Source organism: Ptychodera flava, chromosome 21 (genome assembly GCF_041260155.1).
Source record: "Ptychodera flava strain L36383 chromosome 21, AS_Pfla_20210202, whole genome shotgun sequence".
Taxonomy (NCBI): domain Eukaryota; kingdom Metazoa; phylum Hemichordata; class Enteropneusta; family Ptychoderidae; genus Ptychodera; species Ptychodera flava.
Genome location: NC_091948.1, coordinates 25409719 through 25432813, shown reverse-complemented (window position 1 = coordinate 25432813; position 23095 = coordinate 25409719). Strand labels below are relative to the sequence as shown.

At 36.2% G+C, this 23095-nt stretch overlaps 1 protein-coding gene across 1 annotated transcript; it reads right to left on the bottom strand.

Moving 5' to 3' along the window:
- Positions 1-417: 417 nt before the first annotated feature.
- LOC139121833 (stimulated by retinoic acid gene 6 protein-like) lies at positions 418-20382 on the bottom strand. The gene is made up of 17 exons (XM_070687047.1): positions 19404-20382; positions 16636-16690; positions 15913-15998; positions 14581-14717; positions 13900-14078; positions 13530-13628; positions 11709-11806; positions 10519-10642; positions 8593-8737; positions 8071-8146; positions 6727-6802; positions 6108-6156; positions 5588-5705; positions 4947-5048; positions 4236-4399; positions 2512-2631; positions 418-685 (listed from the first exon to the last, which is right to left on the bottom strand). Exons 1-17 carry the CDS (start codon positions 19856-19858, stop codon positions 495-497), a joined length of 2274 nt encoding a protein of 757 aa, XP_070543148.1. The 5' UTR covers positions 19859-20382; the 3' UTR covers positions 418-494.
- Positions 20383-23095: the final 2713 nt, after the last annotated feature.

Sequence of the window (23095 nt, the reverse complement as noted above, 5' to 3'; positions counted from 1 at the left end):
ACGCAGGTCGATCAACACGGGTGTAATATGGTCAAATTTGCGTGATTGAGTGACGAGACGTGCAGCAGCATTTTGAACTAACTGCAATCGTGAAAGCTGTTCTTTTGATACTCCGTACAAGAGACTATTGCAGTAGTCCAATTGGGATGTGACCAAGGCGTGGATCAATGTCTCGGTGGTACTTCGGTCAAGTAATTTGCGGATCTTGCTGATACGATATAGAGAATAATATCCGTTCCAGCATAGTTGGTTGATTTGGTCCGACATAAAGCCGTCACTGTCAGCCTAACACCAAGATTCCGCACAGAGATGGAGGGTGTGATGTCAAAGCGCCAATCCTGAGATTGGCCATCACCGGCACGTCGACTTGAGCCTTGATGAGAAATGGATAACCTCTGTCTTGAAAGTATCTAGTATCTCGTGCTCACGAGACAACAATTATTTTTTTCTCACAAAGAAAATGGCCCGTATTGGCTTTCATAGACTACGGTAAGCTAGCTGAAAGTGGTTCTTCTCCAGAAAACCCTGCCATCACCGTAGGCATCTCCCACACGAGTTGCGAGCCGATGTGAACGCGTAACCTGCAATATGGGGTTTCTGATTAAAGTGTACGCCACAAGCCAACGGATCTTTGCTCTAGATGTCCTTCTGTATTGGGTTGACTGCATCGGTATTTCAAAAACTCCTGAAGGAAGACAATATTAGATCACATATTATATTTTAAGAATGAGTAGAGCGGCAAGGAGGAATCTGTGTTTGTTTTCTGTGTCGATCAGCGTTTTAAATGGACAGACAGACAGGCGCAGTGCTTTGTTAGATTTATGGCAACATAGAAGCACATTTCCGACAACTTTAGCAAACAGCCAACATTAGCTTGTAAGGTGAGAGGGAGGTCGTGAGGGCGTTGTCCATGCGCGTCGGAGTGACAGGTATATATATATATATATATATATATATATATATATATATATATATATATATATATATATATATATATATATATATATATATATATATTTAGTTTCTCGTCTGAGGCCGGGCTAGTTTCTTCCAATAGATGTCTATTTCTGTCAGTGAAACTCCTAGGGTGGCAGAGTTGTCAAACATCTGGTTAAAAACAGAAAGACACCGAAATTCCGCAACTTACCCATCAAATCTTTTTCGAACAAATCCCCTAAAAACTAGAAATCATAAATTTAAAGTACCCAATTCATTCAAAACATGTTTTCTTAAAAAATACCCCTTATACACTTTCTCGGAAAGTGGATGATCAATGAAAATACTCAAATTATCCTAGAATATAACACATCGGCGTTCCAACATTCAAGAAGAGCGCCACCAAAGGGGATTTACACAGTGAAAGTCCCTGTGGAAATGCTAACAGTTTTTGGAGTATGTGTATACATGGGCGTAAATAAGCAAACTAACTTTTTATTTTATTCTGATGAATTGACTTTCTAATTTACGGGCAAGTGTTTTGTTTATTAATTATTTACAATGGCCAGAATTCGCAACCAACAAACAAACACAATAACTAAAAGAGGGATACTTTAACTTTTCATTTTATCCTAGTGAATTTGCTATCTAAATATACGGGCAAATGTTTGTTTATTAATTATTTACAATTGCCACAATTCGCAGCCAACAAACACAACAAGTAATTGAGGAATACTTTAAATTGTCATTTTATTCTAATAAGAAAGTTCACTATCTAAATATAAGGGCAAATGTTTGTTCATTAATTATTCACAGTTGCCAAAATTCGCAGCCAATAAATGCAATAATGAAAAGAGGGATAATTTAACTTTTCATTTTATCCTAATGAGATAGTCGACTATCTAAATATACGGGCAAACGTGTGTTTATTAACTATTTATAATTACCGCAATTCGCAGCCAATAACATGTTACTAAAAGGGGCATGATGAGATCAAACAGCAATTAAATTGTTTCAACCAATTTAAATTTCAATAGAAAACAAATGTTTGCAAGATTTAAATAAGAAAGGCACACATTGAAAGATAGATGTACAACGTCAAGAATTGTGTCCCTTCAATTTTTTTCTATATTGCTTCATTGTTATTTCAATATGCTGCGGGAAGTAGACCTAGATAGTGCTGCTCACACATGCAACAAAAACCTGAAAACAATTGCCAAAAGTTACAGTCACTAGACTTTATATACACTTACAATGGACAGTATTAGAATGACCATTCATGCAGCCATGGATATATATATATATATATATATATATATATATATATATATATATATATATATATATATATATATATATATATATATAGTATATATATTTATATATATTTATATATATATATATATATATGTATATGTAGTTATATATATTTATTTATTTATTTATATATATATATATATACATATATATGTATGTATGTGTTATGCATCTGTCTCTCTATCTCTCTATCTATCTAGTATCTATCTATCTATACCTACCTATCTATTGAAGTAGATATATTAAAAAAATCTTTACCATCTAAGGATGTCCCAGGTTTGAAATCCCGTGAGAATTGAAGAAGATGACAGAAAGTGACCAGTACAGGGTGAGTGTGAGCCTCTTCAACTTTAAGGAATCCGGTGTAGGCCCTGTAACCTAATATATATATATATATATATATATATATATATATATATATATATATATATATATATATATATATATATATATATTATATATATATATATATATATATATATATATATATATATATATATATATATATATATATATATATACTGAGAATCTAGGAACTTGTAGTTTTCACTCTACAGGCTGTTTCATGCGCAAAGCAATCATCAGGAGTGAGGATTTGGCGGGAATGGGACTAATCATTGTTGAACAGTACGGATTTTCTTGAGTGCATTATGATTTCTTCTTCTTCGTCGGAGATGTCGGTGTATTTCCGTGCGTGATGGATAGCTTCTGTTAGCGATTTCTTTGTGATTGACGGGTAGAGAACATCACCAAATCATGCAAAAAAGTGAACGACGATAGCATCTACGAAATCAGCAAGGAGGCCAAATCCATCACCGAAAGGCTACACATTGAAGACAGGGTTGAAACAATAGCAAAGACAGAAGCCTTCATCACCCTAAAAGACCACAAGGACAATTTCACAAATAAGCCAACCTGTAGACTCATCAACCCATCCAAAACAGAAATTGGCACCATAAACAACACAATTCCTGACCGTATAAACCAAGATGTACTCGCCAAAACCAATTTAAATCTGAAAAACACGTCAAATATCATACACTGGTTCAAAAGCATTCAACGGAAAGCAAGCAAAAGTTTCATCGCCTTTGACATTGTAGAATTCTACCCGTCAATCACAAAGAAATTGCTAACAGAAGCTATCCATCACGCACAGAAATACACCGACATCTCCGACGAAGAAGAAGAAATCATAACGCACTCAAAAAAATCAGTACTGTTCAACAATGATTAGTCCCATTCCCGCCAAATCCTCACTCCTGATGATTGCTTAGCGCATGAAACAGCCTGTAGAGTGACAACTACAAGTTCCTAGATTCTCAGTATTACCGCCCTGTAGAAATACATTGAGCACCATAATTTGCCTGCATCGACAAGCAAACCATTTTCATGTATATACATAATATATATATATATATATATATATATATATATATATATATATATATATATATATATATATATATATATGCACATAATATATATATATATGTGTGTGTGTGTGTGTGTGTGTGTATTGTGTATTAAGAAAAAGCTGCTGCAAGTTACAATGTAAGAATTATATATCATATGTTACTTACTTAAATTTCATGCCTCTTGCAATCTACGGACAGATCTAACTTCCTTATTGCTTTTCGACCATTTATGGTTTTGAAGTACCATTATGCTGCTGTCTCACGTTGTGTTGAAACTCAATAAGTAATCTTTTTGTTCTGGTGGGGAATTTTTTGATCGCTTAATAAGAGCGTAATCGCTGAAAACCAGCTCAAAGTCTATATTCCCGTTGAAAACTGACTGTGATGCCAGGGGTGTCATTTCAAAGGCCAAAGTCTCAACAGGAGTAAAAAAGGATAAGGTTTACGAAGGTCTTTTGATAAGGCATACATTGATGGATGGCAGGATGGATGGATTTAATGTATGTATGCATTCAACCAACTACATCGGTGTGCATAACGCAAATATCTGACATTTATTATACGTACCTGGGTCTAGGTTTTCGTAATTTCTTGGCAAAACGCTGTGATCTAGTCTACCAAGAAATACTAATCCCACTACGAGACTGCGGAGAAGTCTGGAAATGCAGGTGAAAACTCCAAGAACGACGTTGTAATACAATAAAGAGAAGGCAGCGATGTGATAGTGACGTCTGTGAAGAGAAACACAAGAATTCATTTAGAAGTTCAGTGTAATGCCTCAGATTTCCTAAAATTACATACCTTAGTGATGATCTACAACAGCTAATTTTTTTGATTTTGTGCATTTGGCATTTCAGTCAGCAGAAATTGTCAGAGCATCTCGTCCGAAGCCAAGTTTATTGTAGGTGTGTGGTTCAAACAATTACATTCAGCAGTCACGAAAGAAAGTAACAATAACGTCATAGTAAGTTTGTAAAAGATAGATGATCGTAAAGTTACACGAAAGTCTTAACATATATCTGTAAATGGCGTGTCGACCATATTCACCCGTAGAGCATCGTTGGCACCATGAAGCTCTGGCGAAACAATACTTGACTGAATGAAGTCCAGTCGTTGTCGTTATATATGCACCGTGAACAAATCTCTTTATTTACCGCAACTTAGCTCCGTGTCGATTTTTAATACAAACGATGACACACTATTTCTATATTTATATCAATTTAACATGGAATACAAGATTGGCCTGCTCGCAGTTCAAGGGTCATGAGCTGTCCTTACCTGTTATCAACACCAATAACATTGCCATCATCTTGAAGGTAGACGTACTTGGAAACGATCAGTTGAAACATGTAAACAAAGGCGCCAAATATTCCAGTTGATCTGCGAATTTTTGACAACAGTAAAAACATTTTTGTGATAGATTGAACGAAAGAACAACAATAGAATGTTGGACTACATATCTTATTTTGGGGTAAAGGACGATGAAAATGTGAAACCATAATGGGGAAATGAAAAAAAAATGATAACTTAAAAAAATAAATTAAAATTGGCCGTAATCAACCAAGAGTTACTACTTTGACTAGAATGTTTAGAACCATTGAGAGTTACCAATAGTGATGTACTGTAAATAATTTGAGATTTTGGTAAAGGCAGTAGGAAATGAACGAGAGAGAGAGAGAGAGAGAGAGAGAGAGAGAGAGAGAGAGAGAGAGAGAGAGAGAGAGAGATTTTTACAGAGAACATTTGACTATTTGTCAAGGACGCCGCGTGTCTTTCATTTTCTCTGTGAACTGCAATGCTAATTCGATGGCCTGGACAAAGTTACATGGTACGTTCAACACAAGAAATAAAAGATTAGAGGGAAACCAAGGGATTAAAAAAAGCACAAAGACAACAATCGACGGAGCGGTCGTACTTACGTTATGGAAGGCGCCTGTCGAATAAAGTATGACTCCCATTTGAACTTTTTCGCAAAAACGACTTCGAATAACAAAAATACTATCAGCAATGCAATCGTCAACTGTAAACACAGGAAACCTGGAATATAAACAACCTTGTGATCAGTTAACAAGTCTGTATTTGTGTGTGTAAAGTTCGGTGTTATTGTTGACGAGACAGACTGGCTTTTACTCCGGAGCACAAAGTATGTGTCAACAATAATAATTAAGTTTGCGCATTGCACACAACACGTTGTCAGGTAACCGTAGTTTTTGTAAAGTTAATATTTTGTATATCAATAAACTTCTGGAAGAAGAAGAAAGATTTCCAGAAGAAAGATTTCCAGAAGAAAAAGTATATAATGAAAAGTCAGGGCCATACCCCCTTCCATGGATGCTGTATCGAACCTGTGAACGTGAACTGAAGGTGACTCGACGAGAAATTATCTTATCAGTGAAAGTGAAATCAGTGTGGGAAATCCGAAATGATTTAAACACTTACCCCATAAAAGAAAGCCGATTTGGTATCCGCCATACTTGAAACAAGAAACCTGAAGAGGAAAATTAATTTCGTCTTTCAGTTAATATTTAAAGATGTTTGACGTAGAATGCATCTCGGGGACCTTTTAGAAAACTAAAATCTTTGTCCTTTTTCTCTAACGTTGCTTGTTTGGGTTCATTTCTAAGACCTTGGAGTGAATAAAATTGCCACCTTCTAGTTTTTGTCAAAATCTAACTTTATATTTGTTCCACATAATTAATTAACAGTTTTCCAAATATCTGTGGATTTTAGGTAATGTGAATCTTGAATGTCAAACTCTGCAAGTCGGCCCCTGAGTTAAATCTTGACCGTGAAAAGTGACAAACAGTTTGGGCAATAGTTTTAAACTTTCTACATGAAGATGGGAATTACCGTAAGAAGGTATTTAAAATGTTGAAGGAAAAAGGATTACTGATCACCGAACAAGAACAACATGAATAAACACTTAAGTCGAATTTTCATGACATTTGTTTTTGAATTGCTCTGCATACATTTTCGGGACCCAAAACTATATTTATCAAATGATTTCAGTCGTGGAGTTGACAAATATACATGCTCATTCGAGCTGTATAAATCTTACCATTGCACTACTCGGCGTTCCGTCAGACTTTGGGAGGAAGGTCTTGTCCCCGCGATATAATCTCAGCATATGATTCCTGAAAAATGAGAAAAAAATGGGTAAATCACTTAGCCAATCACTGAGAAATTTAGCAGTGATAAAATATACCGGTAAAGAACAAGAAAATAACAAGTTGGAAAAGAAGAATTGTGAGCGACTAGTTCGCATCGAAGAAAAACATTAGAATGAAGAAAGAAGTTGCGTTTCTCTTACAGTAATTGAGTCATTTTGACTCACGTGTTCATACACGTGGGATAATGTCGCAGCGATGTCTGTTTGTCTGTCTGTTGGCAAGATAACTCAAAATCAGCTTATCAGATCAGGATCAAATCTTGTACATAGATTCAGTTTGCAAATAGCAAGAAGTGGTCTGTTTTTGGTGGGAATGGCTTGTATACTTTTTGCTCATTTGTATAATTAATGTCTTTAGAAAAAAATGGATATACACATACAGATATTGAGGGGTGGCATGAAAGATAATTGCTAATTTGCATATTTAATGAACTTTCCTAATAAGGGATATATATCCGAATTGACTTGACTAAAGTTGACGAAACCTGCTACGTGTATTGAAGATACCATGATACAACATTCCTGAAAGTCGTGAAACATTTACTTCTTACTAATTTGCATATTTAATAATCTTTCCTAATTAGGGATATATACCGAGATTTACTTGCTCAAAGATGGTAAAGCATGCTATGTACATTGATGATACCAGGTTAAAACAATATTGAAAGTCATTTAGCATTTTCATATCAACTAATTTGTAATTCGCATATCTAATTAGCTTTCACAGTTTGACATATATAACTTGATTGACTTGACCAAAGGTAATTATACTTGCTATATAAAGTGGTGATACAATGACAGCAGTCAAAGGAATTTAGTATCTTTATTTCAGCTAATTACATATTGTATACCTAATGACCTTTAGAATTAATCTAGGGTGAATATTGTTCATAACGTTGATCTTAACACTTTCAATGAAGTTGCAAACATGTGGCAAAAGTTTAAATTTATACACAACTGCAATATATAATAAAACACGTGAGTATTTTCATTTAACATCTGGTTTCTAATAGAGGAGTGCAACATATTCAATGATTGCTCAAGTTGTAAAGACCCTTAAAACGTGAGTTATCTTTAAATAGGTATGGCTTTAGGATTATTATTTTATTGTAACATAACTCAGCGTAATTCTCTATTTGATATTTGTGTTTGATAACATAACTCACCATTGCAAACCTACAGCAAAATACAAAATACTCTCTTCAATCTATTCCAAAGATAGTCAGCTCTTACCTGTACGTTGTCATCGTTTGGATCAGAAAGACCGTGACGATGAAGGCTGACACGCCGCATGACGTCCATAAAATCACTGTTGAGGGAAATATTTAGTTCATGTTCGTGAAATTGTAGGCAATTAAATGTTTTACAAAAGTGTAGAAGACAGTTGAGCGTGTGACGTAACCTGAGCCCGCAACGCACATTGAAAGTGATTATATACGTTAACAGTGGCTTTTCAATCATTATGCAGAAGTCAGGCTTGGAATATGATTAAACTTGACAGTGACTTGCAAATTTGTCAATATACTGTCTGCGTAAAGAATTTGATGATGTTCTGTTATCTTTTACGCATGCGTTGGTCAAAATGGCTGTGTGCCTGCATATTTATTTGTCTGTCCATGAAAGCCGCCTGTCTGATCCCGTACTGTTTTCCCTGAACCGTGATTATGATAAGACTGTAGCGAAAATTCTGCAGCATCCTAATTCAAACACCTTTTGATTTTGTCACATAATTACGACAGCATTCTGCACACCTACCTTCTAAGCATCTGACGATATCGTACCATATTAATGCAATTGCGGAATATTCATCTGTATCTACTAAACAATCCAAGACTTGATCCTTGATTATCTGCTGCCAAGTTCTCACATTTTTGAAGTAAGAGAGTTCTATCACACACACCTGTCACGACATGAAAAAGTTGGGTTTTCAGGATTGTTGAACATTTTTAGCTCACGTGTTCATACAGGTGAGCTAATGCCGCAGCGATGTCTGTCAGTCTGTGTGGCTGTCTGTCCGTCTGTCTTTGCGCCCGATATCTCAAAAGCGGTTTATAAGATCAGAATCAAATCAGGTACATAGATTAAGTTTGCAAATGGCAAGAACTGATTGGTTTTTTGGTGGGTGTGGCTTGCTTATTTGCATAATTAATGATTTTAGAAAAAACGGATATACATTGAGAACGACTGCACACAATTTGATGAGAATTGCTACAAATGTTGATCACTTCAAGATGTATATGACGTGAAAGGTATTTAGGGATGAAATGAAAGATAATTGTAAATTTGGATATTTAATGAACTTTCCTAATTAGGGATATATACCGGGATTTACTTGATTAAAGTTGGTGAAACGTGCAATGCTAACCCTAACCCCTAACTGGGTTAAAACAATATTGAAAGACATTTTGCATTTTCATGTCAGCTAATTTATAATCTGCATATCTAATGAGCTTTCACAGTTTCGCATGTATAGCTTGAAGGGCTTGACCAAAGGCAATTACACTTGCTATAAAGTGGTGACAATGACAGCAGTTAAAGAAATTTAGTATTTTTATCTCAGCTAATTTCATCTGTGTATACTTAATGCCCTTAGAATTATCTGTGATGTATATTGTTCTTGATGTTGATCATAACAGTTTCAATGAAGTTGCAAGCATGTGGCGAAATTTTAGATTTACATAACTGCTATATACAATGAAGCACGAGAGCATTTTCAGTTCATATCTGGTTAGCAATACAAGTATACACTCAATAGATAGTTATTTTCTCAAATATACTCAAAAGTACAAGAAGCAAACAATTAGGTATCTAGATAGCAGTTATAGGAGAATGATAAATAGTCGATAAATCAATTTTTTGTCTGAAATGCTAGTATTACCTCCGGCCTTTTAATCGTCCCAAATTCAAGCAGCAAACCTTCACTAGCAACGACCATTTTGAAGGTTCAGTCTCCAGATGTTTGAGCCTTATGAACAATATACGGAGGGCCTTTCAAGGTGTCCACCTGAATTTCGGGTGAGTTTTCACCACTGGAAAGGCCCAGCATTATTTCAGGCGAAAGCGCCATTCCGTGTACTATTCAGAGTTCTTCTCATCCTCGATCTATTTTGATTTCTGCACTTGCAAAAATTTTTGTCGATTTCCCGGATTTTTAAAATACCAGCTGTGAAAAGTTATTACCACAATTCTCTATTTCTTAGAACCATGAACACAACACCAGACTTCCCCTTTGTGCTGGCCTATATCGCGCGTCTTGCGTAACGCTATAGCTCACGGCTTTTATCCAAACACCAACGTGTCTGTATTGCCTCAATTCGATAAAGTTAACAAGAAATCCTCTGATTGAAATCAGATCAACACCCGAGAAATGTAACGTGCCTCTGTAATTTTACCCACAAGCCATCGGTGGTTCCAACTCCCTGTCAGTTTTTACGTCAGCGAAATCGATACTATTCACTATTGATGAAAATGTTGAATAATTGAGTTCTTGCATTAATAGCAATATAAGTTTTACCTGATATCAGCCTCTGTACAATACGATAACGCCGTAAACATCGGCAGTGTATAGCAGTTGCGGGAGACTCGCATGTGACGACTAGCGCCAAATCATGCAAATAGGCCGATGAAAAACTGACAGGAAACCCATGAAGTGACAAATATTATCAACGTAATCATAATTACCATATACAGCACAGTGGCAGCGATGATAACTGTGGCCAGAATACGTATGGAGTATCTAAAACCTGGCACTGGTCGGTACTTGATCGCGTTCAACAGCCGTTTCAGACACGTATTTTCGAGTTTGCTGTGTTCATACAAAGACAGAAGAAGGAAGTGGTTGGAAAGATATGACAAAAGTACATAGTCACGTACTATCTTTACATTTATTCTTGATGGCGTATAAATAAAACAGGATTTTCTACTTTCTCTTTAAATTTGCGGATAAGCATTATTTAACAGGCAAAATTTCTGAGCAATGTTTTGTTCAATGTTTACTGGTCAAAATACATTGACGGTTCGTTTACATTGTTCTGAAATGACAAGCATTTTCCGAGATTACATTTTCGACCGCAGCAACTTTGCTTACCCTGAACAAATATGATGAAGATTTTTTAAAAACTATTATTAAGTATTATCAGGCATTCTGGCCCAAAGGCCATGTACATCTGATCAGAACGAAGAACCATACACTTTACAAAACAATCTTATAGGAATATTCTCTCGACAAGCGGAAGCAATATACGAACAGTTATCAGCAGTAAACAACAAGAAAGTGCACAAAATCCCCGCGTGAAATGAAAATATCTTCCAGCAGATTCGACTGGAATGGACAACCATTGTTCATCACGAGATTTTCCCAATTTTCTCCCCTCTCCAATATTCAGGTCATGGGATGGCAGTGTATATTGAGACAAGGTTAAATGACATTAGGTGTGGTTTTTGATATTTTGTTCTCTAGAACAAGTGTAAGCTTTTATTCGTCTCCCAAAAGAATGTTTGATACTAAACATTGCCAACATTAACAATAGGCTGTGTTGGCAAAGCGATTATAAAACCTACGTCAATACAACTCAGTGTGTACTTAATGCAATGTTATTTTTGGCAAAATAAATTCTGAACCGCAATAAAATTCAGTTCTGAACAATAACGTCGGACGTTGCACACGTACAATTCGAACACTGGGCGTTTTTTTTCGTCATCATTTTTTGAGTTGAACTAGAAACTGTATTTTTCGAAAGAAAAACTGATCGTGTAATGTACACAAAAATGACTGCTATTTGAGCTGAACATGTAAAGATGTATGACTGTAAGCCACCATCAAACCTGTGACTCATCTTTGTTTTGAGATTGCACAATTGATTATACACCACCTGGAGTCATCGATGACATCTTCCTTCTTCTTACGAAATAAAGCTCTGACATAAACTACGTGATGCAACTCATCAAAAAGGCTAGGGTTCACGTTCTTCTGTAAAAGAAAACAATTCCATAGCACTTTGCAACATCACATCGACGCACATGCTGAATTACTGTGGATCAATTTCCTTCCGAATAAGAGCTAGGAAAGCACCAAGTCAACATGTTAATAAATTACTTTTGCCAATTAATTATGAATTATTAATGAGTTGTTTTTTTTCTTTGTTGACAATATGCTATGAATTATGAGCCGACAAAGCACTAGAGGGTTTCATGGAAATTAAATAGATCTTTCTTTTCTGGATGTTTCCTATATCCAGCATCCAAACGAAAGTCCCATGACAAGATGGGATACCATTTCAATTAGGTACATGACATGTGATCAGAAAGCCTGACGTGTTTGTCACGTGATCACTAGACGTTGCATATCTATGGTGCGCCAGGCGTTGGGAACGGCAGACAACTCCTCTACGCGTGGTAATAGCGATGTGAAATATTCTTCTTATGTTTTCTACGTTTTCCGCTACTGTAGACGAATAAGCTGGTCAATGGTCACGGCATGTAACCAGCAAATTTGAAGTCTGAATATTTTGTAGATTTTGCACCAGCACCAGCAATACGTACAATTATTACCCCATGAACCCCGTCACAGCAGACGCTTCGACTAAGATTTCTCTCAACTTCGTAATGATCACACCAGACGGAAACCTATTCTTAACAGATTTGTTTGAGGTTGGAGTAGTTGTGACGAAAAGAAATTAATTTTGTGTGAAAATTACACTAAAGTTTTGGGTTTCGTAAGCCTGAAAAACTCTTGTAAATTGCTAAGTTCACACGTTGAACGAGCACGCCCCTCCGCTGCCTCAAACATAAACGCAATTATGTATAACTAAACCTCTGAAGCAATGGAGGAGTACAGTGCCTTGCTTAGATGTACAATTATGCACTGAATGTCTAAATCTTACCGTTCCCCGGTTGTAAATTCGTTATCCCGGCCTTCAATACTGTCACCATCCTCCGACTATACGAGTCAATCGCCTTTCTCACAGCGGAACGACGCGTGCGATGAACGAATTAAGTCAATTCCATATTAACAGAGGAAATCGTCGTCAAAGTTCATGGCCAGAAGAATGAAAAGTATCATTGCTTTTAGAGTTAGCTAAATTCTGCTGATTCGCATTTCTCGTACTGGGATATTTTTGTGTATTCGTATTGCCTGCCCACGTCTCCTTATGTGAACTCAATGTCGCTGTCACCTTGTTGTTCATGATTAAAAGCGCGCGTTTAAATGGCACTTTAATGTATGGGTCTCAGCTAATTAGTTTGTCGACACAAATTCATCAACGATAAAAATGATATAAAACATTCACTTTAGCGGTTGAGTGAGCGTCGACTCAAATTTCATCAATATCAAACTATCATGAATTAACGAATACTTATGTTGATTAGAAAATATTTCTCGTTAAGGTTTTACATATAGTATAGATACTCGTGGCGGCCATCGGTAAGCTCATTAGCTTTGTTTACTCATGGAACGACGTAAACCTAGACAGTTTTCATGACGCACTTATTTTTTGGTGGACCGGGTGAACATGACTCTTACAAATGCATACGGTTGAACTTCAATCCTGCCTGGTATTTTTACAGTGCCTTCAACAACAGGAACGGTGGTAATAAATCAAAGAAAGTAGTCTTTGATCCTAGGAGATATTCCTAGCTGTTTTAGAGGGGGCGGGATTTGTCTTTCATGTCGTGTTTCCTTCATACTTTCTTACCCTTTTACGTCTTCCACAGATGTGTTGAACGATTACGACGATATGGCGGATTAAATAGCAAGCCACGAAAACATGAATCAAAACATCACTTTTAGATCCCTGCAAAGAGGGGAAAGAAAGAGAAGACTGTAATTCTTCAGCATGAACAATTTGGCTGCACATACATACATACATACATACATACATACATACATACATACATACATACATACATACATACATACATACATACATACTATACACTACATTACACTACACATTCGACAAGTTTAACCGAACATAATTGATGTACATGTGTTCCAAATTTACTTGAATACAATCTATTGACTGATGATAAAGACAAGAAATAATGTTCAATGCGGAAACTCACAGAAGCCTCCCACCAGTTAGGTCTCCCATGGCAAACTACAAATAACGACAGCCCACTCACAAGTGTGCAGTAAGTCAAAGCCAAAATAGAGCCAACAAGTTCATTGGCATAGCTGATGAACGTGAACATCGGCAGGTACATCGTGACAATAATGATGACATTCAAAGCCGTAACCCACACTGAAAGACGAGAAATAAAAACATGTTTGTTTTGGAAAAGTGCGATTACTGTAACTACAAATATTGACATTGTTACCTACCTTCTACAATCATATGTATTGATATCTTTATACAAATACTATCTAGATATTGTATACGCAAACATGGAGAGAGAGAGAGAGAGAGAGAGAGAGAGAGAGAGGGAGAGAGGAGAGGAGAGAGAGAGGAGAGAGAGAGGGGGGGGGAGAGGGGGGGGGGAGGGAGAGAGAGGTATAAGTGTGATACAGACAGACAGACAGACAGACAGACAGTGACAGACAATGGCAGAGAGACTGAGAGAACTGTAGGTTGTTGTAAGTGATACACTTTATTCTATTGCTGACATTCTTTAACTGGATTAGATCATTTTATTTTAATTTGCATTCTTTGAGCATCCTCCATTGTTGTTCACTCGATGAAGTACCTATAGGTCTCTTATCTTGTGCAGATGTTATAGCAGGCCATCAGATAGCATGTTTCTCACCTGACACCCACGGGTCGGTTTTACCGAAGTCCGCATATTTTTGTCCCCTGAATATGTTGAGGACATCGAAAGCGGTGACACCGAAAGCAAAGAGGAAACCAATGCGATCTCGATGTTCGTCCAACATATTGACAGAACTACAGAAAACGAAGATTCCAAGTCAAGAAATGGACCTCTTTATTCCAACAATTCTCTGGTGGTTAATAAGCTCAGAAACCCCGTACATTATACATTTTCTGAAAGCCTAGATATAGGGAAAGATTTTGGTAATCACAGTGTCACCATTGTTTACATAACTATCACGTGACAGGTAATTTGCATAACCTTTCAAAAATCGGTTTTCCCTATGTTTTGTCTCAATACTTCAAAATATCTGACTCAAACTTGTTGGAATGCAAGCTGTCACAACGTTCTTCAAAAGAATGTCTCAGATTATTTATATCTTGCTTAGTTTTTATTTGAGCACAATTTTAAAGAAATCAACTAGGGTTAAATTCACCGCTCTGGAAGTTTTTCTAGCATAAAAACTGTTCAAGAAGGTTTAAAAAAATTCTGAGACAGAATTTGGAAGATCTTGAGAACAGCTTGCACTCACACAAATTTCAGCCAAATATCTCATAGCATTGGAACAAAACACAGGGAAAACCAATTTTTGAAAGGTTATGCAAATTACCTGTCACGTGATAGTTATGTAAACAATGGTAACACTAGGGTAACCAAAATGTTTTCCTATATCTAGGCTTTCCGAAAATATATAATTTACGGGGGTTCTGAGCTTATTAACCACTAGAAAATTGTTGGCTTAAAAAGGTCAATTTCTTGTCTTGGAACCTTAAGTACACACCAAAACGAGAAGAAATAAGATGCTTCACCACGAGATTCGAAGTTGGCGTTATCGCAACCACAATCTAGAACAATCAGTATTTAGTTAATTTTATTTGCTTCTTGGTAAGAAGACATATACTATTATAAATTACGTCGCATATATCCAGCATTCAGAGGTGTTCTGTCTTCGACTGAGAGAGTTTACCAATAAGTGAATACTGTACAGCAAATAAGAACAACAAATCATCAACACATTTTAAAGAGTGGTTACCTCTTGTATCACACTTAAAATAATGTTTGTTTCATTCGACGAATTTTTAGGGAACGTGAATAAACCCAAATGTATTGGATATCGTTTATTGTTACATCGAATATATATGATAAATATGAACAAGAAAATACTGAGTATGAACGTGTGAGTGAAATTAATTGCTTCAAATAAGACAACTGGTGATCGATATTGTTTCGTATAAATACTCGGTGGGTTGTTTAATTATGGATACTCACTCGGGAATTGCAGGTCTGCCGTGACAACATTGCTGAGCCAACCTCTTTCTCTTCCTCAAGAAGGAAAATGTTGCCATGGTGACGATCTTTAGATTGAAACAAAAAAGTGTGGCTTAATTATAAAACTAGAATATGAAGAGACCCATCGTAAATGTGTTCGAAGGAGAGAAAAGTCCTTTGTTGTGCGAAATTGTTCAGTACTGTACACAAACTTCGCCATCGAGTCATATGATCTCAAATACTCGTTCGCCAGCGAGCAATTCCGTGAAATTTATCAACGTTCATGATCTAAACGGGTACATTAAAACTTGCTTAATACAGATGGCGTTGTTGCTTCCTCTCTCCATGTTCAACAAATTTATACGCAGATTTGTCCCACTGCCAGTATCATATTCAGACCAAGAATTATATTTCTTTAGCGAGTCAGTTCCAGAGGAGTTTGAAGGTTCCGCATATCTGCGCATATAGTATGCCCTTATTATGAACTACACATGTAAACGACGAAATTTAGGTCAATGTCTAAGTAATGAATAATTACTACATGCCGAAGTTCTTCTTCGACGTCAGCCTTTATCTTAACAGTCCACTATGTACAGAATACAAAGGTTGTAGTTCTATTTAGATGTTGTAATCAAAGTGACATACAAATACCGTAGAACGATATGAAATCGATCACTGTCAGCTTTTCGCTCAAAAGGTGACACAGAAATAGAGCTCACTCACCGCGGGTAATATGCGAATCAGCAAAAATGAGATGTCAGAAACCACTCCACACTCACTGTAGATGCAAATATTAGAACCAAAAACAATAAATGTGGACGCTCTTTCGTTGTTCTCAAACACTTCAAATTAGTATTTGTGATCCTGGGCAATATTGGAATGAATCTTCCACTGCTATAGCAATTGTTGCTTGACTTTTAAAGGCCGTTGAGTTACATTATTCTCGTTGTTATTTATTGACAATAATATAATGATATTCTGTGAATTCTACCGATTGAATGAAACATCCTTTTCCAAAACCACGATGACATACATTTGTGACAGAAAGGCAGAGTGTTTGAATGTAAACAATAATCATCTAGACTGCAATTCATTTGTCAACAATGACAGTCGGTCGTCAACAGTGAAATCGCATATCATGCACAAGACATTATTTCGATAAACTTGAGGAAGACGGTTAAGAAATGTACTCTTTTCCTTGACCAAAATCATGAAATATATGCTCTTTCCTCGCTAATCGCTGTGCTAATTCGAGCCCTTTCATGTGAAGGTCTATTGTGATGGCAAATTGTGATCGCAACATACATAGCTCAGTCGTTTTATGCAGTAATGAGACGGCTGGATACCACCAAAATGTGAAAACGATTCCATTGTGCTTTAGGATGTGGCAATGTTCAATGAAACAAAATGACACAGTTTTCCTATTCTTTTCCCTTGTCAACAGGATGCACTGCGTAGGTTTTGTAACGTTATTGCTATCAAATCAATTTTTGTCAGGACTACCATATTCTATGGTAAGCACCATCATCCGCATACACAAAACAACAGTGGACACTTTACACTAAGTCAGTTAGTATGGCCGGGGGTGGGCCGGCAAATTCTTCCAGCGTATCGGTCAAAATAAGTGAACCCCCTACCCAATGTACCAAAATATTGATGACCCCTTTATAAGATGACAAATATTTCATGACCCCCCCCCCCACCATTGCTTGAGTAAAGCTGCACACAAAAACACCTGGGGGTATGAGAGCCATAGAATAAAAAAAAAAGAGCTTCGATTTTTTCAAATGACCTTCCTTACAAATTCACAAGGTGTTTGTTAATGCTCAGATTTCCCCTTCTGACTTGCTATAATTTTGAAATTAACCCTCAAAGGGGTTGGACAGAAATAACAGGTGGATCGCAATATTTTTGCACAAGCGTGTATGTACAAAATTTTGATGTTTGGATTTAATTAAAAAATCGGCTGTTGAAAATGTTGATTCGCTATACATGGTAATGTATGAGAAAACTGTGTAATACTTTTTCAATGCAAAACTATATCTATGCATTTATAGTTATTTGATAATTTACATAAATGTACTTAAATGAAATAGGGTTATTACAACTGACATGTGGACAAAAAGTTTGACTTTAGAATTTCACCAAAAATGTTCATCCACGATACATGGGAGTCAATGATAAAATTGTGAATATTTTTTTTTCAATGAAAAACTTGGTATACTTGTGCATATACAGATGTTCAATAATTAACATAATTGTACTTGATTAGAATATTATGGTTAAAGGTGTATATTATGTATACAAGAAATCTGATTATGGAATTTCACTGAAAATGTTCATCCACTACACACGGGAGTCTATGTGGAAAGTATGAATATTTTTTTCAAATACAAAAATAGGTAAAGCCTTGTATTTATGTACTCTCGATTATTGATATTAATGTACTTGATTAGATTAGGGTGGTAACAAATGAATGTATTCGGCAGAAATTGGATTTTGCAATTATACCAAAATGTAGATTCACTGTACATGGGAGTCTATGAGGAAACTATGAATAATTGTTTTCCAATACAAAACTATCAAAACCTGTGCATTTATAGACATTTGATAATTCATTTTAAAGTACTTATTTAGCCTAGGATGGTTAACGTTTGATATGTGTGCAAGAAATTGGATTTTGGAATTTCACTGAAATGTTGATTCACTATACATTTGAGTCTATGAGAAAACTAAGAATAATATTTTACAATGCTAAATTAAATTAATTTGTGCTTTTGTAGGTGTTTGATAATTGGTACAAATGTACTTGATTCAAATAGGGTATTTGAAAGTTCAGATGTGGACAACAATTATGATATTGGAATTTCACCTAAAAGTATTATTTAACTTTTTATGGTACTAGAAGTCTCAGTACAGGTAACTGTTAAATAATTTCCCTGAAAAAACTTGCTATATCTCTAATATGTAATTAATAGGAATTGTTCATTGCCTTCAGAGAGCTCGATTTACAATAAGACAAGCCTCAGAGTTGCCAAGTTCAAGATGTTCATGTGACAGATAATTATACTTTTGTTCAGATTTACAGTAGAATAACTTCAGAGAATGAAATCATGCAACGAATCATATTTATCTCCCAGAATATTTCTGAACACTGAAACTGCATTTTTGCGGAACGGATACTTATGAAAATTATGTGACTGAGATGTTTGAAAAATACATGACCCCCTTTGCAGTTTTCAAATTTGGGTGAACACCCCCTCCCCCTGGAATTTGCCGGCCCACCCGCGGCCATAATAACTGAACGCTCCCTAACATACACATTCACAATAACTGATATACAGGCTTGGCCATGCGGGCATTATTACACGATTTAGGAAATAACGCATGCCTTGAGGCTATTTTACAAAAGCAAATGAAAACCCTCAAAAACTTTTAGCGTACGGAGCCGTACATGGACACCAATCTATTGTTTTGATACAGATACTTACAGATTTTTGACTTCAGGTCTTTCGTCCGGAGTCTCAATTGAAGTCACCTCACCTAGACTGATGTTATCCATGGAACATCCGTTGTCGTACTTGATCATTTTTTTCGCCCATTCTCTATTAAAAAAAGCTAACTCCATCATGGTATAAAACGTTTTCGCGAGGTCCGCCATCCCGCCAACGATCAGAAATAGCAAAATGACGAACAGGTAGTCAATGATGTATGTTTTCAGCCCTTTCAACAAGAAATGCATGGCTTCTAGATTCGACGCAACCGCTCTGAAGGCCACACTAAAATTATTATAATCTTCAGGCGAATGGTTCTGAACTGACAGGGCTACACGTTCTGCTACAAAGAATGCGTTGTTGAATACAAAGAGATGCGATCGCAACTCTACGTAGTACCATTTAAACCTGAAATGACATGACCTTTTTAAAGTAACGTGTCTCCAATACATATGATGACTGCTGCTATGGCGACAATATTATAGAAGGAAACATAGCTGATTAATTAACTGACTAGAATACATGATATTCAGACTTGCGTTCATGCTTCACATGTTGCATTGTATTTATTTTACTCCGTCACATGTTATATGCTTCCCTCACGTGTAGCGTGAGACACGGAAGCTAGAAACTATCAACATACAAATATTTAAATTAAATATACAGTCATACAATGAAAATTAATCATAATAGCCTAGTAACGCACTTATTTACAGAATGTCATGATTTCAATTGTTCTCTCTTTTTGTTTAAGTCTTTGTCACAGTTGATATAATTTTCATGGCGAGTGTGACTTCAAACTTGAAGGCCCTTTTGGCGATCCCTGGGATTGCTTCAGTTTCTTCTAGTATGTAAGAGGATTTTGGAGTTGTAATAGCCTTTTGATTTCCATTGAAATTGTGATCTATTTGGTATTTTTTTATGAGACAATCTGGCACCAACCCAGGCCTTTAAGATAGGAGTATAGTACTTAACAGTTTTGATGCCCAAGCTGTACGTTTAGATCCCTTGCATATATTGCAATAACATGTTTTTATTTTATATCAGCATGAAACGTAATTATATTTAATAGCGATCCTAAAGATATCGAATGGAAAAATAAGAAAAAGAAACGCAAATAGAAACTTGTTTACATATTTTTGAAAGGTAAAAGTGTTTCCCGTTACCTTGGATGATGATAACGTTCCTGAAACAGATCAGAACACTCATGAGAAATCAATACACACAATTTGCATTATTTTAATACTGACTATAGATGATGCCGTGTTGCGCACATCAGCATTGCCTCAGAGTTTTTTTTTGAAGTGGCAATGGCTATGTGATCATATCATATTTATTGTATCTTTTATTAAAAAAAAGTTTATTTTCTTACTGAAACATATTTTCTACCGGGCTAATATTACATGATGCTAGCTAGCTTTCTAGCTACACATTTGTCGACCTAACCTATCCCATTACTTACCGACCTACCGGCCTATATGTCTCACAGGTCCTTCTGTCAGTTCGTCCGTCCATCCATCCGACCGTCCCTCCGTTCGTCCATCAATCCAGCCACCTATTTAGTATTTGATTCCGAAAAGTAAGGATGAAGAGCAGCTCAAAGACAATCGGATTACAGATCCTCCAGACAGTCAACTTGAATGCCGTTTTTGTTTTTTGTTTTTATTTACGGACAGGAGAAGTGACGTGAATGGTGGGAGGACAGCAAACAATACGAGTGAGTAAAGGCTTCTCATCGCTATCGAGCAAGTAGTAAGCACGCCCTCTAACGAACGAAACGTTCAGAAAAACTACGCGATTTTTAAAAAATCATACTATGATGTTTGAGACATTGCCTGATTTACGATCTTCTACGTGGAAATCACTTTCATAAAAAACATTTGGAGAAAAATTAGTTGTACTATTGTAATGAATTTGTATGTACCCCTGACGTTAATGCACTCTTCGTGCCAATTCGAATAAACTTTTTTCCGAAAAATATGCGTGTCGTATTTACTACGGCAAAAAAGATAAGACCACTAGGGCTTAGACAAACAATACTTTAAACAGTGCACGTGTAGATTCCAGTCATTCTAACAAATCCCTCTATGACGTGTAGGCGTACTTCCTCTTTGGACAACCTCTGTTGGTAGTTTCATGGCATGTATGTACATATTTCAGACTTCGGCCCGGACATGCTTGAATTTAATGTCCACCGCGTTAATCTGGGACCCATAATACCCAAGGATAGAGCTTCAAAAACAGCAATCTTGTGTGCAAATGTTGCGTGCACACTGGGTTAGTCTTCGCGGAAACGAAGACCTTGAGTAAAAAGAAATTGGTAGGATCAAAAATGCGACGAAATCCGATCTGGATATCCTGCACAATACAGTGCAAAGGCTACTGAACAAATCTGCCTTAGAGAACAAACGCCACTAGCATTCGACAAAAAGCCACGAAATTTTACGTTCTAATTGATTCGACTTGTTGATGAGGTAATCGTTGTGACAGCGATACTGTAACCGGTGCTAATTTGCTACTCAGCTGATATGCAGGTTGGGACCAATCGACTGCCGGTCCTCCTCTGTGCCTCGCGGTGTATTGTAATGTCAGCATAATTTGAAATGATGTTGTCATATTTTTGTATCCTTAGCAGCCGATCGCTGAATCAATACTTCGGTTTGTCTGGGCGTACTTTAATTGCCGGGACCAGGAATCCACGCCATCACGTATAGTATATTACACAGTTGCGAGGTACTCCCTACTATACAGTTCACTATAGCAGCTTTTGAACTTTCAGTAAGCCCTGCACCTTTGGGTTTGATATATATATATATATATATATATATATATATATATATATATATATATATATATATATATATATATACATACCTAGAGCAGTGGTTAGGATACCGGACTCAGTATCGGAGGATGGTGAGTTCAAGACCCCGAAGTCTAGAGTAAAGGACTCATTGTCAGAGATGGTGAGTTTTCTACGAACCCATGATGAAAAAGTCACTGTTTTTCACAAAAATTACTTAAAATTAATGTATAAAACCATTCATTTCAAGTTCATTCAGTGAATGAATGTTCACATTCTGATCGTACAGTAACACAAAGTAAAACTTTGAACAGTAAAAATTCTAATTAAAATGAAAATTTATAAATTATTTTTCACCAACATGCAATTATTACGCCCTAATTTCAGAGATTAAAAGTTTTATTTGATGGAATTTATTAACCTTCTAGTTATTTCCAGTTTTGTAAAACTTATATAAGATTATATATGTCTATAATTTTTGTGAAAAAAAATCTTCGGTATATCACCATGCTCAGTTTTCACTATTTGGCAAAGTGTAGCCAGGAATTTACAATATGCATACTCTACCATGATCATCATTTTAGGAGCTCTTCAGCGGGTTTCTATTGACAAGACCAAGATTTGGATTATATCCAGTCGGCTTAGACTGATCAATCCAAGCAATCCACTAATGAATTAATTTAAGACGTCATCTTAGGAATATGGCCCTAAAAACTGCTGATAACATTTCTATAACCACTACAGAATATCTACGTGTGCGTCAAATCAGAGTAGTGTCAAACATGTGCAAAAATAACAGCCCAATACATGTTTATTTTTTCTGTGCGTACATCCCTTATAAATATGTGGCTATATGATAGTCGGGGGATTTATTATTGGGTATTGA

Excerpts from the sequence above, each read along its gene's own strand:
- LOC139121833 (XM_070687047.1), bottom strand. The coding sequence starts at position 19,858 with ATGTATTGGAGACACGTTACTTTAAAAAGGTCATGTCATTTCAGGTTT. Across the intron at positions 14,718-15,912 it reads GGCAGACCTGCAATTCCCGA|TTCTGTCAATATGTTGGACG; the intron begins GTGAGTATCCAT and ends CGTTTTCTGTAG. Across the intron at positions 8,738-10,518 it reads CTGCCACTGTGCTGTATATG|GTGTGTGTGATAGAACTCTC; the intron begins GTAATTATGATT and ends ATGTCGTGACAG.